Genomic DNA, 19,820 nt, shown 5'->3' with positions numbered 1-19,820 from the left:
GAACATCCAGGTAAGTATTTAGAGTAGATAGGTCCAGTATGGGTCTCCAGGCTTTGTCCTTTCTGGGGACCAAGAAAAGTCTTGAGTAAAATCCTTGGCCTTGTTCCTGTTGTGGCACTTTCTGAATAGGTCTCATGTCCATGAGGGTTGTAATTTGTTTTTGTGCCTTTGCCCATTGATTTTGTGGCAGGTCTGGCATTCCTTTTGACCTTGGTAGAGTGTGAAAGTGGAACCTGTAACCTTGACACAATATTCAGAACCCATTTATATGCCAATTTTGTGAAAAAAAGTGCTAGCTGCCAAAAGGTAAGTGCTTGGCATTTGAAGTGGGAAGTCATTGGGACTGTTTCCTATAAGGTTGTGACTTGTCTTCTCCTTCTTTTGGGGTTGTTTTGGGGTTGAAGCACCCCACTGTCGTGATCTGTAAGAGCCTTGGGGTCGAGATCTGCCTCTTGGGCGTCTGTATCTGCCTCTTTGTGGCCTGTCTGACCCTGGAAAGGACCAATTTTTAGAAGGCCAATTAGAAGGACAATTTCTGCTAAATTGAGGTGACTGTACCTGTAAGAAATCCTTCACTGTTTGCATAGATTTTGCCTTATCCTCCATTTTCTTTAATACCTCTTCTGCCTTAACACCAAACAAGATGATATGCTGTAAAGGAGCATCCAGTAATTTTGCCTTAACATGATCAGGTAAACCTTGTTCTTTTAACCAAGCATGCCTTCGAATCACAGATCCTGTAACTGCAGCTCTACAAGAAGCCTCTAATGAATCAAAACCACATTGCAGAGTATGTTTTCCCACTTGTTCAGCTGCATGCAATAAATCCTGCATGTCCTTATAGTCAGGACCTTCTGAGCTTGTAAGCATTTTCTGTTTTAACAGAGACATTAAATATTGTTGGTATTTAAGCATGTGGAACTGGCAATTTAAAGCCCTTACTGCTAAAGTTGCAGAAGTGTAAACTTTCTTCCCCCATCTATGTAATGCTGTAGAATCCCTGTCAGAGGGAACCGGATTTTTATCAGTGGAAGCCTTTACCCCTTTGGGACCCTGGGAAATAGTTTCATGGTCAGCAGCAGGGTTTTTATAAAGAAATTTGTGAGAGTCAAGGACTCTGTAGTACCTATCTGGCTTCACTGTTGCTGGGGGAAAGGAATCAGGGGTTAAACTGCATTCAGAGAACACATCATCCACAACATCTAACACAGGCAGAATGGCAAGGGGCCTGTGCTGAGGCAATAAAAGAAAATCTCTGAGCCTTTTCTTGGATTCTGAATAATCCTGGCTCTCCCAATGGAAATGCTCCCTCATGGTATGTAAAGTTTCCCCAAAGAGAGTAATCCTCAGGAGAAGAGGCTGAAGGTATTGATTCTTCAGCATCAGAGTTCTCATAGGGTTGTAAAGAGTATCCCTGGTCTGAAGAGGAATCAGAAGAAATGGAAACCTGGTCAGAGGAATCAGTCTGTATCCTGCCTAGGCCAGGAGGGGGATGGGAACCCCTGATCAGAGCAATAAGGTCTTCGGCCATTTTGAGCATCTGTTTTTAGGCATGGAGGCCTGTCCCGGTGAATGCTGTACTTGTTTCTTTGTCTTTAATGGAGTTTTAGACTTGGTTGTCGTTTTGATGGTAAGCTGTGAAGGTCTGAAAACACTCTCAGAAGCTGATGCCTGCTCAGCGGCTCCAGACCCATCTGAGGGGTTAATTTCCGTAGGCCCAATACCTTGAGTTTCCAGAGGCCTAGAAATCTCCACATGGGAGTTGGAGGCAGCCTGTGGCTCTGAGGTAGCGGGTGTCAGGGGCTGCGAAAACGGCTCATTGAGAACCGGCGACTGCCTAGAAGAGGCTTCATTGTCAGTTTTGGACCTCGGATGCCTGTCTTTATCTTTGTCTTTGTGTTTTTTGTGTATTCCGGTCGGTTGTTCCGACAGCATGGTATAATTGAACCTTCGGCCAAAATAATGGCGAGCATAATCAAACTGACGTTTAATTGTGCATTATGTAATTTGGCATTATGTAATTAAACCTTCAGCCAAAGTAATGTAAAGCAAAATTGTACCGACGTTTAATAGTGCGTTTATTGAATTTGGCACAAAACCGACAACTGGTAATGTCGTGATCAGGGCCTAGGCAAGGAATACAGTAAGAGTGAAAGTCCATATGAGGTATTTGCTTCCCACAAGAAATACAATTATTAACTTTTACTGACATCGGTCAGGAGCAAGAAATAGTTTCCCCAATGGGGTACTTAGCTTTATTGAAGACTTCAGTTCTGAAACTCAAATTTGAAAATCTCAGGAGTCGGTCAACAGGCACTTGCGAACTGCTTTTGCTTCGGGCACTGCGCGGCAAGAAAGACTGAAGAAAATGGCGTCGGTCGCAACTTTTATACCCCTGGTGCACTGACGTCAGGGAAGAGGCGACTGCAACCGACGCCGGACCAAGACTTTGGAACTCGGGTCACCTGCCAGCAGGATAACCCAAGTGTAATGACTGCAACAGTGAAACATGATGAACATCCGCTCCCTCCATTCATATGAATATTAATGCCAGAAACATGGCTCACTACATGAAGTCTTCCACGTCTGGATGCAATATTTAAAACATAATATTTTTTTTAAGGCTTCACAATGAAATATTCTTTTCACATACAAAAAAGTGTTCACAAGCATACACTTTTTTGTTTGAAAAGAAAACCATGTTTTGCACCTTTAAACATTATCTTTAAAAAAAAGTGCAGTTACAGTTCATAAGCAGAATAAAAGGAACATTCTCTCTATACTCCTCTTTTTTAAAAAGGAGCACAGTTCAAAGTCAGAGAATTTTTTTTTATCTTTGGGTTAAGGCATTAGCAGATTAGGTAGCAAACACGGTCAGCAAAAAAGGACTTGATCTAGCAGTAAAAAAGTACAGTTGTGTACACTTACCATAAATGTAGATGTTAGAGTGTATTCACTGTTGCAGTCATCACATTTGGTTATCTGCTTGCAGTAGCCCTCAGTCAGCCTGATTAACAAAGTCTCGTGTCCTGCGTCGGTTGCTGTCCCTTCTTCTGTGACGTCAGGTCGTCAGGGGTATAAAACATGCGGCTGACACCATTACATCAGTTTTTCTTGCCCCAGGTGTCAGGTGCCCCCCTAAAGGGAAGCAATTAAATCTAAAAATATACAAGGTTATACCTCCAACAAAAAAGCAACAACACCAAAAAACTTTTGAGCATAATAAAGGAGAGTAGAGGTATAGCCAAAAGAAGTAAGGGGGCTGGAGGGAGGGTAACCAGGACTGCAACAGTGAATACACTCGAACATCTACATTTATGGTAAGTGTACACAACTGTACTATGTCCTTCGTGTTTCACTGCTGCAGTCATCACATTTGGGTAGATTTCCAAAGCTAAGGATGGGAGGAGGAATTTAGAGAGCATTAGGACCAGCTAGAATACCCTGCAAGACTGCAGTGGCACAGCCAGCGGATTTACAGAAAACTGGCAGATGACAGTGCTTAGTGAAAGTATGTACAGAACTCCAGGTAGCAGCTTCTAGGATGTCCCTGGTAGGGACGCCTCTGAGAAAGGCTGTAGAGGTAGATGCAGCCCTGGTTGAGTGGGGTCTAATCCCCTGTGGGATAGGTTTTCCATGATGCTTGTAGCAGAAATGAATTCAATGGCCTATCCATTTGGAAATGGTTTGCTTTGAAATAGCCTTCCCCTCTGCCCCTGCAGCAAAAGCCACCAGCAGTTGTTCAGATATCTTTTGAGGTTTAGTCCTGTCCAAGTTCATAGGTTCATAGGTTTATACTAGGCTATCTGCCCTAAGGCATTTATAAGCCTAGCCCAAATTTTTGTGGCTTACGCCACCCCTTATATGAAAAAATACTGTGCCCATTAGTTTGTTGTGCCTCTGTCCAGCAGTGACACAGAGATGATTCCCGGGGCAAACCTACGATCTCCCATCCACAGGTCTAGATTTCTCTTGAACAGAGTCAGCGAGGTGCTCCTGCCTCACATGGACCGGGATTTTATTCCACAGCATAGGGAGTCTCTGAGTGATAAATCTATCCCTCCAGCACGTCCTATTTATATCCGTGCTAAGGTTTAAGTCGCTTGCTCTAGTGGTTTTGGTGGATTTGGATTTTTGAGGTGGAGCATGTCCATTAATTCCGGGTTGGACATGGCCTTGTATGTCAGGCACATGTCACCTCTGAGCAGGCGGTATGACTGAAAAGAGCTGGAGTTTCTTCAATCTGGCAGCATATGACAGATTTTGGAGTCCCTTTATCCTTTTGGTGAGGAACTTTTGGGGTCTCTCCAATTGCTGCAGATGTCGGGTGAGATACATCCCGAATGGGGCATTGTACTCGATCATTGGTCTGATAAGTGAAGAGTACAGGGGAACAATGACCTCACTAGATCTGGATGTGAATCCTTCATGATCAGGTGGGCAATGTAGAAGGTCTTTCTAACCACTTTAGCAACGTGAGTGTCAAAAGAAAGGCCACTGTCAACCTGGGTCCCCAGGTCCCTGATAACCTCTTCTGTGCTTAGTGGATTGCCACCTATATGGTAGCTTGGGGTTACCTTGTTTTCCCGAAGGGTATGACTATACATTTTTGGCGTTTAACTTCAGGCCATGGCTCTGGCACCAGCTATCTGTTTCCGTGAGTCCCTTCTGAAGGATATCCGTGTCCGATGCACTTTCCACTATGGCCCAGTTTGCAGTCGCCTGCAAACTTTGTCAGCCAAAGTCCTCCCATGTTGGCCTGTACTTCTGAGAAGTAGATGCCAAACAATAGGGGCCAAGGACCGAGCCCTGTGGGACACCACTTGTGACCGGCTTGGAGTCTGACACAGCGCCAGCAACTCTAACCCTGTGGGTTCTGTCCTTAAGCCAGTTTGCAACCCATCTTGTGACATATGGGTTTACATTTAAGCTGGTAAGTTTTTCTACAATACCGAGTGGGGTATTGTGTAAAGCCTTGCAAGGTCAAGGTAGGCTGTATGGACTGCCTTTCCCTCATCAATGGCCTTGGTGACTGTTTCAAGAAGTCGACCAAGTTCAAAAGGCATGATCTTCCCTTGACAAAGCCAAACTGGGTCGGGTCCAATGTCTGCAAGTCCCCTATATCTTTGTTTATGAGCTCCATTATGATCCTCTCCATAGCTTTGCAGACTAGACTTGTTAAGCTTATGGGCGGTAATTACCAGGGTCCAGAGGCGCCCGCCTTTGTGGAGCGGGACCATAGTTGCCGTCGCCACTCCTTGGGCACGTATCCTGTGGTAAGGCTGAGATTAAACAGCTGCCTTATGTGCGGGTTTAATTCCTCATTTAGCTCGTGTAGCACACAGCCGGGGACACCATCCGGTCCCATTGATGCTGTGTTTTTAGCTTTAGAGACAGCAGCTTTCACCTGCATTTGAGATGTCCGGGAGGCTAGACTCGGCTGGGATAGTTAGCGCTCCTTTGGGGAGGGAGAGAGGGGTGAGGTTTGCAGTGAACCTGTCTGCCAGTATGTTGGCAATGTCTGTGGGTTCAGTGATTTTTGTATAATTTTGGACTAATTCTGAGCATATCTGGGAGTTTCCACCCAGGTTCCTAACATAGCTGAAAAAGGCCTTATGATTGTCCTTTGAATCCATGGCAATTTTCTCTCAAAATTGGCCTTAGTTGATTTTATGAGTGCTCGTATTTTTTACTAATAATGATCAGGGGTGACTTCCCTTTTATGGATTTTGTTCTATCATGTAATAGCTTTCTCCTCTTATTGTAAAGTTTGTTAATGGCTGGGGTCCCACCAGACTGGACGTTTGCCCTCTGTGGAAAGAGTCTTGGTTTTATTTGGGATTGCCTGATCCATGCAGTCCTGCAGGTGTTCATAGAAGGCATTTGTAAGGGCTTCCAGCTTGGGTTGTGGTTTCCTCTGGCTCAGGGGCCTTGAAGGATACCACACCAGTCTTGAGTAGTGTGAAGTTTGCTTTAGAGAAGTTCTTCACTATGGTCTTTTTTGTTTGGGGTGGGGGATGTGGATTTCCAGTGAGATTAGTTTATGATCAGATCTCACCAATGAGGGATATACTTCCGTGGAGCATTTTGTCCCCATGTTTGTGACAATGAGATCTAGTATATTTTCTCCTCTCGTGGGAACAGTGACTAGCTGTTCCATGGCATTTGAATTTATGAACTCCAGGAACCGTTGGGCTAGAAAGTTAGGGCTTGAGTAATGTTCCCAGTCTATATTCGGGTAGTTGAAGTCACCCAATATGATGGTGTTTGGAGATACATTTATACCCTCCAGTGTCTTCAGGAAGGCTGTGTGGGGTTCCTGAGTTTGAGAGGGTGGCCTGTAGCATGCTACAATTTGTAGAGCAGTTTTGCCTATGGTTAGTTGCACCTGGATGGTTTCAAGCTTATGCGTTGCCACCAACCTGGAGGTGTGGGTATCCTTTATGAATATGGATACACCCCCTCCTTTTGTGGTGTGGTCTGGGTTTTGGGGCCGGAAAGCATGATATGAGGTAAAACCTAACAGTGCCGGGGTGCTCTCAGGAGCCTTGAACCAGGTTTCAGTTACAGCACAGACATCAATGTTCTCCATACTGAGAAGGGCCTCGAGTGCGTGCATTTTGAGATTTAGACTTCTGGCATTGAGCAGCATTACCCTCAGTTTCTTCCCATTTTTGTTTTCTAGGGTGGTAGGTTTAGAATTTGAGCCTTGCCTAAAAAAGGCACTATGGGGGTGGCAAGAACCTTAGCCAATATCCGGAATCCCAGGGGTGACAGGTGCAAGCCGTCTCTTGCGAAGCAGCGTGGCTTGTCAAGCATGTCATCCCAGGCAGACAGACACTGGATCCCTTTGAATGACACCAGACATTAAGCCAATTGTTAAAGCTGATCATCTTGTCTCTATATTGTGGCATCATTCTTGGTGAAGGAAGGATACTGCTCAGGGTTAGGGTCATACCTGCCTGGGCTACATAATCAGAGAGCTCCTCTATGTCTCTTTTCATGTAGTCCAGGGAGTGCGTCTCAGGTCGTTCACACCAGCATGGACAATGACTGTGTCATATTTGTACTTGCCGTGGAGTGACCAGTGCTTGTGTTATGTGGCGGATTCTAGCGCCCGATGAGCAACTTACTGTGACCCTCTCCTTGTTCAGCCTGGTGAGTGGGACGTCAGTGTGTCTGACTATGGAGTCACCTATGACAAGTATGTTTGGTGTTGTATTTGGCCTTAAGGGCTGTGACTGCTTTGCACACTGCTTTTGTGGTTTATGTGTTGCTTGTGGGGTGTCTTGAGGTAGCAGTTGTTTGGGTGTCTGCTTTGCAGGCCTCTGCTGTTTAGGTAAATTTTTACTCAGAGCCTCCGAGTATGTCTTTGTGTGTTTGTGTGTTTGATTCAGTGGAGTGGTAGCATTATGTGAGGCTGGTTTTGTGGTGTGTGTAGTTGCCTTCTCCTCCTGTCTGGTCTTGCCAGTCCTGAGTTGAGAGAGCTCAGCCTCCAGTTTGGCTAAATAGCTGCATCTCTCGCAAGTATTTGTGTTATGTGGGAGAGCAGAATAACTTCAGTTAAATATTCCTTCAACACTCCTTCATACACAGTTTAAATCAAATTAAGTACTGTATTTTTAAAAAAAAAAAGTGCAGATAAAGGTACTTAAATTCTCTTATACGTCCAGTTGAATATAACCAAGTTCTTAGCTGGCCAAGCTGAGGTTTTAAAGCAGGAATTATTTCACATGCACCAGTTTAAATATGCAAGGACAGGAAATCAAAGAATGTGGCTACCCCCACACCTGTAATTACTAGCAAATAACAAAATTCAGCCAACACTAGCTTCAGTTCAAGTTACTGAAGAGCAGAATAACTTCAGTTAAATATTCCTTCAACACTCCTTCATACACAGTTTAAATCAAATTAAATACTGTATTTTTTTTTAAAAAAGTGCAGATAAAGGTACTTAAATTCTCTTATACGTCCAGTTGAATTAGCTGGCCAAGCTGAGGTTTTAAAGCAGGAATTATTTCACATGCACCAGTTTAAATATGCAAGGACAGGAAATCAAAGAATGTGGCTACCACACCTGTAATTACTAGCAAATAACAAAATTCAGCCAACACTAGCTTCAGTTCAAGTTACTGAAGAGCAGAATAACTTCAGTTAAATATTCCTTCAACACTCCTTCATACACAGTTTAAATCAAATTAAATACTGTATTTTTAAAAAAAAAGTGCAGATAAAGGTACTTAAATTCTCTTATACGTCCAGTTGAATATAACCAAGTTCTTAGCTGCCAGGCTGAGGTTTTAAAGCAGGAATTATTTCACATGCACCAGTTTAAATATGCAAGGACAGGAAATCAAAGAATGTGGCTACCCCCACACCTGTAATTACTAGCAAATAACAAAATTCAGCCAACACTAGCTTCAGTTCAAGTTACTGAAGAGCAGAATAACTTCAGTTAAATATTCCTTCAACACTCCTTCATACACAGTTTAAATCAAATTAAGTACTGTATTTTTTTTAAAAAAAAGTAGAATCTAAGTCGTCTGTGCACATCTAATGAGTGCAGTATCCGTTCCCCTTTGTTCTGTGGATTAGGAAAGAAGGTTGGCAAATGAATGGACTGATTAAGGGCCACACTGGATACCACCTTGGGCATGAAGGAGGGATTGGTCCTGAGGGACGCACTGTCCTCATGAAAGATGACGAAAGGCTCCACTGTCATGAGGGCCTGTAATTCAGATACCCTTCTTGCTGAAGTGATTGCTAAAAGAAAAGCTGTTTTCCAAGAAAGGAATTTTAAGTCTGCAGTAAAGGGGGAAGAGTGAGTTTCTCCAATACAAAGTTAAGGTCCCAGGCTGGAGTTGGAGCTCTCCTGGGTGGTTGTACATTTTTGGCCCCTCTGAGGAACTGCTTGAGCAGTGGATGAGAGACGAGGGGTGGTTCTGTGTTATAATGAGCTGAAATGGCTAAGGCGTGAATTTTGATGGAGGAGAAAGACAGGCCCTTGTGAAGCATCTCAGTTAAGTATTGTAAAATATGAGGTAAATTGGGCACTGCTGTGCTCATCCCTCGAGATTGGTTTATGGCACAGAATCTTTTCCATTTTTCAGCATAAGATTTTCTAGTACTAGGCCTCCTTGCCTCTAAAATATCCATCACTGGTTTACTGAGGGATGGTAAAGGAGAGATGAGGTAATTAGCCAGGCTGCTAGGTTCAGTGTTTGAAGCTGAGGGTGCAGAATCTGGTTCTCCTGCTGAGACAATAGGAAAGGAATCTGGGGCAGGTGCCATGGGGCCAACACAGACACATTGCGCGAGAGGGGGTACCAGTGTTGGCATGGCCAGTCTGGTGCAATCAAAATAGTCCTTGGTTTGTCGTCTTTGATTTTTAGTAGTACTTTGTAGAGCAGAGGCAGAGGAGGAAATGCATCAACTGATACGTTTTTCAAGCTGAAGGACAGAGCATCCACTTTCCAAGCTTGTTTGTAGGGAGTCCTTGTGCAAAATTTGTCCACTTGATGGTTCTGGGGGGAGGCAAACAGGTCTATATCTGGCCTCCCCCATTTGCTTTTCAACATGCTGAAAATCCTTGGTTCCAGTTTGCACTCGTGTGGGTCCATGAGATTTCTGTGTAGTTCATCTGCCAGTGTATTTAATTTTCCTGGCAGGAATTGAGCTTGTAGATACACTTGGTAGCTCAGGGCTAGCCCGTGTTCCATAATGCCATGGCTAGTCTGCAGGGGGGGTAAGAATGAGTACCCCCCTGTTTGTATATGTACCACATAACAGTGGTGTTGTCTGTCCTTACCATTGTCCATAGGTAGGTACTAGGCTATCATCCCTAGGGCCCATACAAGCCTAGCCAAAAAATGTACCCTGGCTTTCGCCACCCAAGAAAATTATTTTCCTATGCCCCTGTCAAGCAGAGCCACAGAAGTGATCCCCGGGGTGAATTTCCCATTTCCCATCCAATCATCAAGATTTTTCTTGAAGTGCTAATGAGGAGCTCTGTTTGACATAGACAGGTAGTCTGTTCCAGAGTATGGGAAGTCTCTGTGACAGGAATCTATCCCTCTAGAAGAATGTGGTCCTTGAAGGCTGTCAAAGCATTCTGCACAGCTAACATTTCTTTTTGATTGATATACAAGTGCATTTGACTTTGGTTTCATCTGCCGTGAATGCACTTCCCTGCCAGGTGCGCCCCCATGCAAAATCTGATGCGTCTGTTAGGGTTTGGGCGGCAGGGGGTAGTGTGAATGGTAGTCCCTTGTTTTGGTGGCAGGCCACCACAGGAACTCTAGGCATAGGCAAGGTATGATAGGAATCACTGCTTCTAGATCCTGAGAATGTTGACACCACAGGCTTTTTAGATACCACAGTAGCTTCCTCATATGCAGTCTTGCATATGGAATTAGAAGAATGCAGGGGGCCACGGACCCCAAGGCTTGTAGTATTTGTCTTGCAGAGAGCAGAGTTTTTGTGGCCACTTGTTTGAAGTAGGTTGTCAAATTAATTTGCTTCTCTGGCGTGAGGAAAGCCATCTGGGAAGTTGTATTCAAGCTTGCTCCCAGGAATATAATTTGTTGACAGGGTACCAGGTGTGATTTCTTTTAGTTTATGGTGTACCCCAGACAAGTTAGCACCCTTTGTACAAAGGCCAGATGACTCAAAAGTATGTCCTGGCTTTCTGACTGAATTAGACAATCGTCCAGGTATGGGTATATTTGAATATTTCTTTGCCTGCAAAATGCAAGGACTGGAGCTAGGCACTTTGTGAATACCCTGAACGCAGTACATAGGCCAAAGGGCAGTGCAGAGAACTGATAGTGCGTGTAACCTGCTTTGAAGCGTAGGTATCTTCTGCAAAATTCCCTGATTGGGATGTGCAGTTATGCTTCCTTTAAATCTAGTGTTGCCAACCAGGGATCTTTGCTTAACATAGGGAGCAACTGGTGAAGAGTCAGCATTTTGAATTTTGGAATCACCAAAAAGGTGTTTAGAGTAGACAGGTCCAGGACAGGATGCCATGAATTGTCTTTTCTGGATATCAGGAAAAGTCTCGAGTAGAAACCTTATCCCTTTTCCTCTTCTGGTACCAGTTGAATAGCCCCCTATGCTTAAGAGAGAGAGTACTTGTTTTTTGGGCCTCTGCCTACTGATTTGAGGGTAGATCTGGCCACCTGCCTGGAGTTGGTAACTAATGGAAGTGAAATCTGTATCCCCGGGACACTATATTTAAAACTCATTTGCCCTGGTTAATGAGTTCCCAGTTTTTTTGCATGAAGAGCAATCTTTCCCCCCAAAGGGGCAGTCAGTTGAGAAGTGCTTGCCAGTTTTAAAAGGAAGTCATTGAGAAAGTTTACCATGGGGGGAGTTTTATTACTCCCAGATTTGGAAATGGAGGCCCCCCACTGCTTAGTCCTGTGCATATCCTGGGACTGGAGCCTGAGAACTCTGCTGGATCTGGGTTTGGACTGAGAAGGTCTGGAAGAGGCAGGAAAGGACCAATTCTTGGAAGGCCAATGCCTACTAAACCTTGGAGGTTGTACTTGTAAAAAATCTTAACAGTTTGCATAGATTTTTCCTCCATCTTTTTAAGAACTTCTTCTGCCTTGTTGCCAAACATGTGGTCCTTGTTTAAGGGAGCATCTAGTAATTTTGCTTTAACATGATCTGGCAAGGATTGCTCCTTAAGCCAAGCATGCCTTCTAAGTACAGACCCAGCTACACCAGCCCTGCAAGATGCCTCTAGTGAATCAAAACCACATTGCAAAGTATGTTTTCCAACTTGTTCAGCTGAAGGCAGTAAATCATGTAAATCCTTATTTTCAGCACAATCAGGAATCAACACCATTTTCTGTTTAAGCAATTCAATAATATGCTGCTGATACCTTAACATATGAAACTGGCAGATTAAGGCCCTAATAGCCAAAGTGCAGAAGTGTATACCTTCTTACCACATCTATCCAGCGCCCTGGTGTCTCTATTAGAGGGGGAAGGATTTTTGGCAGTAGTAGCTTTAATGCCCTTGGGTCCCTGTGAAATGGTCTCAGGATCTGCAGGAAGATTTTTATAGAGGAACTTGTGAGAGTCAGGGACCCTGTAAAATCTATTAGGTTTTCTGGGAGCAGGAGGTAAAGAATCAGGGGCCAAGCTAGACTCCGAAAAGGCATAATCAACAATGTCCAGTACAGGAGGCATGGCTAAAGGCCTGTGTTGGGGCAGGAATAAGAAATCTCTAAGCCCCTTTTCAGCATCAGAGAAATCCTGACCTTCCCAACGAAAATGCTCCCTGAGAGTATGCAAGGTTTCACCAAAAGAAAAATCCTCTAGGGGGAAGCACAGGGAATAGAGTCCTCAGCATCCGAATCCTCATAGGTAAATAAGGGTAAATCCTGGTCATCAGAGGAAACAGAAAATTCAGAATCCTGATCAGAAGCATCAGAAGCAAACTCAGTCCTAGGTCTCTTAGAGGGGGGGAAGGCTGGCTTCCCCTGATTAAAGTAATAAGGTCTTCAGCCACTCTTATTTATTTTTTAGGCATAGAGGCCTGACCATGTGGGTCTGGGCATCATTTTTCTAGGCATGGCTCGGGTTTTAGGCCTTGAGGAAGAAGATGGCATTGGTTTAATACGCAAGTCAGTAGGCCTGAATACACCCTCAGAAGCTGGTGCCTGCACAGCGGCTCCGGACCCATCCAAGGTAGAGACGTCCGCAGGTTCCACAGTTGAAGCATCTCACGTGTGGCATACCGGACTCTGAATGGGTCTCAGTAGAGGCCTGCAAATCTGTAGTAGTGGGTATCAGGGGCTGCGAAAGCACCTCACTGAGTACCAGCGAACTGGCGACTGGCTTAGGAGAAGCGTCGTCGGCAGCCTTGGACCTAGGCGGCCTGTCTCTCTTTATCTTTGCATTTTTTCAGAATGTCGGTAGTCGGACGGCTTACCGAAGACATATCAGGATAATTGAACAGAGCACCAAAATATTTAGAAGCAAAAATATACTGACGATGGATAGTTCGTGGTTTAAATAAGGCACAAAACCGACAGCGAGGTATGTCGTGGTCAGTGCCTAGGCAAGGAATACAGTACGAATGAAAATCTTTAAGGTATATGCTTTCCACAAGTAATGCAATTACTTACTTTTACTGACATTGGTTTAGGGCAAGAAAAAAAGTTTCCCCAACAGAGTACTTAGCTTTTAGTTGAAGACTTCAGTTCTGAAACTCGAAAATGAAAATTTCAGGAGTCGGCCGACTGGCAATTGTGAACTGCTTCTGCTTCGGGCACTGCACGACAAGAAAGACTGATGTAATGGTGTTGGCTGCATGATTTATACCCCTGATGACCCGACGTCATGGAAGAAGGGACAGCAACCAACGCAAGACCCAATACTTTGTTAATCAGGCCGACTGAGGGCTACTGCAAGCAGATAACCAAATGTGATGACTGCAACAGTGAAACAAGAACATCTGTACTCCAAATATTACATTTATCTGATGTGATTAAAGCTTTTTTTTTCTTTCGGCTGTTCCCATTAGGCGTCTCCACAGCGGATCATCTGTTTCCACTTCTACCTGTCCTCTGCACCTTGGTCACACCAATCACCTGCATCTCCTTTTCCTTTGGCCAACAGTAGCCCAATTTCCACCAGCACCCTGTTGTCTTAACAGTACTGGTGGTGGTCATTGTTAACCTGGGCCTCGACCGATCCGGTATGTAAATCTGTATTGTTGTCTGCATATGTCATTTGGCAAATGTTTTACACCAGATGCCCTTCCTGACGCAACCCTCCCCATTTATCCGGGCTTGGGACCGACACGAAGAAATACACTGGCTTATGCATGTGAGTAAAGCAAGAACAAAAAAAAAAGCTATACAATAAAGAACCTGCTTAAGAGGTTCATCACTACAGTTCCATCAGAAGATGAATCGATCGATACCTAGGTGGCACTGAACATGGATATCTAGTAAAGTGAGGCTACGCCAGGAGGAAAGTGCTGACATTGTAAGGGAACTCAAACAAGAGAGAAATGCTGCTCATGTTCTGGAAGTACCCATTTATTACACAAAGTTAGTGAGGGGTAATGATTCTCAAAAGAACATCCCCTGTGACTGCAAATGCATAGTACAAATATTATGAGTTGTCTACAAGTTATTGTAATTTAAATTGTTGAACAGAAAAAAATCTGACGCAGATTATCAACAATCACCTTATTACACATACTGGTAATCTGAGAGTTGGTTTATATACAATTAGCAGGGGATGTGAGGGGTGCACAATGAAGCTTGCCTCCCCTGCAAAAAAATACTTTTCGATAGGCTGATGATCCATCAGTTGTGTTCAATATGTTGCATTATCAGTATATGGAGATTGTCTGTGTGTGTGTGTGTGTCTGTGTGTGTGTGTGTGTGTGTGTGTGTGTCTGTGTGTGTGTGTGTCTGTGTGTGTGTGTGTGTGTGTCTGTGTGTGTGTGTGTGTGTCTGTGTGTGTGTGTGTGTCTGTGTGTGTGTGTGTGTCTGTGTGTGTGTGTCTGTGTGTGTGTGTGTGTCTGTGTGTGTGTGTGTGTCTGTGTCTGTGTGTGTCTGTGTGTGTGTGTGTGTGTGTCTGTGTGTGTGTCTGTGTGTGTCTGTGTGTCTGTGTGTCTGTGTCTGTCTGTGTGTGTGTCTGTGTGTGTGTCTGCGTCTGTGTGTGTGTCTGCGTCTGTGTGTGTGTCTGCGTCTGTGTGTGTGTCTGCGTCTGTGTGTGTGTGTGTGTGTGTGTGTGTGTGTGTGTGTGTGTGTGTGTGTGTGTGTGTGTGTGTGTGTGTGTGTGTGTGTGTGTGTGTGTGTGTGTGTGTGTGTGTGTGTGTCATAAGTATATATGTTGCTTTGTCTATGGATAATAGCAACTCAGAGTATAGTAAGAATAAAAATATTGCAGATGATGCAAAACTTAGCTGGGAACAAAAAAAGAGATGAAAAAGCCAGGAAAGTCTGAAAGGGTGGAGGTAGTATAGTGAAGAGAAAGAATGGCAATAGAAAATAAAATAAAAACTATTCACAACTATGGTAGTAGAAATCCGGAAGATTGAGTGAAAAATGATCAAAGTGGATAACAAAGGTACAGAAAGAAGATAACGAATTAATCAAGACAGACCGACTAAGCCATGAGAAAGAGGTGAAAGTATAAAAATGTATTAGAACTTGAGGCCCAAAACTTGAGAAGCAAGTAGTTAAAAGATGAAATACATACAATTTGTAGAGAAAAACACATCTGCTACAGTCCCTGAAAGTTGTTCACTTAATGTGATCCTCAGTAAAATGTGAATAAGTTTATTAACTGATAAAGTACAGAAAAGAGAGACGAAGAAATGGACAGGGAAGTTTTTCCTTAAAAGGCGACATCAGTTCTCTTGGTGACTACTAAGGAATGATACTAGATGACAGGACATTCAAAAGTGTCAATGGTAAACAGGGTGCGCTTGTGTCCACTAAGGACTCACGTTACACAACTGGTGTCAAAATAACATGCTGCACACATGACTCTTTGGCACAAGTATGCGTGTATACACATGCTCACGCTCACACATTTTTTGTACTTTGGTGGAGGCAAACTCAACTGTGCTGACAAATGCAGCACTTCCATAAAAAAAGCTCAAAGTTATCTCCAAAATACTGTCAGCACTGCACATTACTTTGATCTGAACCTCAACAACAGTGGCACAACAAGCTTGCCCAGTTGACTCAGTTGTCGGTTTTCCAGTTCTGTCCTCAGTTTAACTACCTTCTTTGCGAAGTTAGCATGCCCTACTAGTGTCTACATGGGCTTTCAATAGTGCTCCTGTTTCCAAGAATATCTCAAAGTCATTGAGTATCTGAACTGGTAACCCACTGCAATATCCATCGAGGTGTGTGTGTTTAACTAAGATAGATTAATTTCTTGACCTTGCTCCCACAAAGTGCTGGGACTTACTCCAGCTCCTGAACGGCCTTAAACTCGATTAAGCAGACAATAAGGGAATGACTGAACCTCAATGGAATGTAGCTTGCATTTATTTCCTGTGTTATTTTTACTCCTCACACCTGCAACCATCAAGAGTTCTCCTCAGGAAGTACTCATTTATTCTTTCACTCGGGATATTGCTTCCAGAGCAGAAGTGAGATGTGTGCAAAGGATGCCATCATTCAGGCAGCCATGATGGTGCTTTGTGTTCTCACCTAAATATTGGCAATGAAAGCATTATGAATTGCCTAAAATGCACCTCCTGAATTGGGGGGGGGGTGAGGAGCAAACCACATCACGGAGATTGCCCCACAATGCCAACCCTTTGCAAGTACACACTTATGCACACTCACAAAAGCTGCCACCAAACTGGTGATTTAGTCAGCCGAATTCCCAACCCCAGGATGCTTCTTGCAATCACCCCTCCTTTTGAGGGATAGTGGCAGTGTGTGTGTGTGGCTAGCTCCACCCCCCTCCAAAAAGATGCGTCTGCCCATCCTCCCTTGCTACCACCAAACAGCTGAGCTGCTATCTGACTCACACTGCCTAAGTAGCATACATGGTTTATACCTCCAGGTCAGTTCCACTCACATGGATTTGGAATCTGATCCTCATCATTGATAACAGAGTGCAAAAGGATGGATAAATGTCACATAAAGCAATACAGTACAGCAGAAGTCTGAACCACTACTACTTTAAAAAAAAATGCAAGTTTGGCAGACCCATGAATGGATCAAGACCATGCAAACAGTGATATCTTATTCAAATCTTAAAGCACAAGTTACTTTTCATTTACTGCACTCTCCATTAACTAATCATGATTTTCCTATTTGCTGTAACAATAGCCATACTGGTTTCAACAAGGACATTCTAGAATTGTTTTCAATAAATAGAATACAGATTGTACAAATATGATTTTGTTTACAATTACCTCTTTCTGTATTGTCAGCTTCAATTTTATTCTTTTGGAATGAGGTTCAGTCCAAACAAAGCCTGCATCAATCAATCGCACCTGACAAAAAGAGCAGCAGTTTCTTACATTAAGCCTTACTTAAAACACTGAAGTGCAACTGTCTTCTTCCATTAAAATAAAAACAATCTGTATAGGATTAAGGTTGTGGGGGCTACAATTCAGATATGAAAAGAGAAAAGGTACACAAATACACTTACTTGAGTGCAGCCATAATTATTCTTCACCCTATCTGTCCACACCAAGTACGCAGTGTCCCAAGGCAGCTCAAATGGCCATAAATGATCACCTTCAACTTCACTTACTGCATTCGTATTCAAGCACACAAAAGAGAGTCAGGAGTGGGAGATGGGCTGCTCATTACAAGAGTGGGGTCCACTAAGCTGCCACAGCCATGTTTCCTACCAAGCTACTAATGACCACATACAATTTCCTCTTGACAGTATCTGGTCCTACATGCCTGTGAAGCAGTACAAGACCAGCTTCAGTCAGTCACATTGCTAGCTCCCCCAAACATTTCTAAATGCTACACATAAAGCCAAATGTCCCCACAATGGGTCTCTAAATATAGATTTGCATGCAAGGTCACAGTTCGTAACATTCTGCCTCCCAGGACAGATGGGACACAATTCAAACTCATATCGTTAATGATGCTGGTACTGCCTTGTGACAGTGGGGACAACCACATTCTCAAATCTTTGAAATCAGAACTGCACTTTCAACATTGCTTTGCTTCACAATTCAGACGAAATGATATACTAAGTTTATTATGAATGATTTTATGCTAAAATACCATTAATATGACTTGCAAAACTGATAATCAAAATGAACAATCTGTTAAGGACAGCAAATACAAGTTGGACCAAATCATACTGCCAATCTTGAAACCTATCCATAAAGTCCAGTGGTGAGTAAGAGACATACCAGAACAGAACATCTTTGAGAAGCCAATATAACACGCAAAAGTTGGGTTTACTCACTGTGTATTCTTTTCTCAGCCAAGAACATCACCAGGTGTATTCAAGTCTCTGAGAGGACCAAAGTTAATTTCAGGACAGCATTCCACAGAAGCTGGGTAGGTTCATAATGGTCTCTTACACAGCCAGCAGGACTAGGAGTTATTTAAGCCCATTATGGCACATACAGGGACTTGTAAATGTAATAAGCCATTATCCTTAGTGTAGTAATATTATAACAAAATGCAACTGGGTAAACACCTAATAAAACATCTAACATAAAATATATATACTTCTATTAGTGGAAGGACAACTTTACTATTACAATTTTCACGTCCTCAAAGTCATGCTGTTATAGTAAGCATCCTAATCTACTTTTCAGAGATGGTCACTGTAGCATTAAATCATAAATCTGGTTTGACTCCCCAGCAATGTTACAATTTCCAAGAGAGGTGGACAGTTGCAGAATCTTCTGAAGTGCAACCATGCAACAGACAGTACTACAATGAAACCACGTAGCCAGTGACCAAAAAATACAGTTGTGTACACTTACCATAAATGTAGATGTTGGAGTGTCATCACTTGTTTGTTATCCCTGCTATGGTAGCCCTCAGCCGGCCTGAATACCAGAGTCAATATTTTTTCTGTGTCAGCTGCTGTCATTTGCTGCCTGACGTCAGGTCGTCAGTGCTATAAAGGAAGGCAGTCGATGCCATTACATCAGTTTTTCTTGCCCTAACCAGTCAGAGGCCCAAGAAAATGTGGAAAGATGGTCAGGGTGGCTAAAAGCCACCATTACAGACTTATGTCTTCCTAAAGAAAGGAGATATAAGGGAGAAGAAGGGTGGGAAACCATGACTGCAACAGTGAATACACTTGAATATCTACATTTATGGTAAGTGTACACAAGTGTACACAATTGCACTATGTTCTTCATGTTTCACTGTTGCAGACATCACCTGTAGGAGGATTCCCAAAGCTGAGGAGAGGGATGGGTAGGACTAGTAAGAGACCTACGAATGGGTCAGCATGCCCTGCAGAACTGCAGAGGCAAACGCTACCCTAGCCTTAGAAAAAACAAACGGAGATAGGTGGTAATGCTTGGTAAAGGTATGGACAGAAGTCCAGGTGGCAGCTTCCAGGATGTCCCTGGTGGGAACTCCTGTGAGGAATGCTGTGGAACTGGAGGCTGCTTTAGTGGAATGGGTTTGAATAGACTTGGGAGGGGTTCCCATGCAATCTGTAGCACACGCACACACGCAGGCAGGCGTGCGCAAATGCGCGCACACGCACACAAGAATGTGTGTGCGCACACACAGACACGCGTGCACACACACATACAAACAGGCAGTCTTGCGCACGCGCGCACACACACACACACATACACACACAGGCATGCTTATACACACACAGGCATGCGCACACACACAGCCACTCTCACACATGGCAATGAATAGCTTTTAGTGTGGCTGGCTAGCAAAGGAGAGTAGGAAATGGAGCACAAATACATTACTGTAACCACTACTTTTTATTATATTTAGGGAACTGAACTGTACACAGTCAACTAAGTAGTTGCAATTGCAGAGTATGGCCTATGGCTGCATGTGAGTGATGAGTGATTTTGCTGTCATTAACAATTTTGGCTTTGCAGGACTAACGTAATTTGTGTGAAGCAAGCAAGCTAGAATACTTTAATGTGGCTATTGTTTATATAAAGCAATGACAAAAAACACTACTATGATTACTATTATTAAATTACTAATTGCAACCAGTCTTGTAGGTTCCACACAGCCAAAGTGGTTACAAATGTTGGGTCAGGGGTTGGCTGTCAGTGGATGAAACAGACAGACCCTTTTGCCATTTTTGTTTTTATTTTACCATGTTTTTCAACTTCAACCAATAAAAAAAAA

General features: G+C 43.5%; 1 protein-coding gene across 1 annotated transcript in view; it reads right to left on the bottom strand.

Moving 5' to 3' along the window:
• NMD3 (NMD3 ribosome export adaptor) overlaps positions 1-19,820 on the bottom strand; it is a 761,058-nt gene that overhangs the window by 571,545 nt on the left and 169,693 nt on the right. Inside the window, exon 5 of the mRNA XM_044069978.1 lies at positions 16,916-16,996. Coding sequence (XP_043925913.1) covers positions 16,916-16,996 — 81 coding nt within the window. The remainder of the gene's footprint in view (positions 1-16,915; positions 16,997-19,820) is intronic.

Source organism: Protopterus annectens, chromosome 4.part1 (genome assembly GCF_019279795.1).
Source record: "Protopterus annectens isolate FY-2018-M chromosome 4.part1, PAN1.0, whole genome shotgun sequence".
In the NCBI taxonomy this organism is placed as follows: domain Eukaryota; kingdom Metazoa; phylum Chordata; order Ceratodontiformes; family Protopteridae; genus Protopterus; species Protopterus annectens.
Note: the sequence above shows the minus strand (reverse complement) of the source record. Positions and strands in the feature narration are given on the sequence as shown.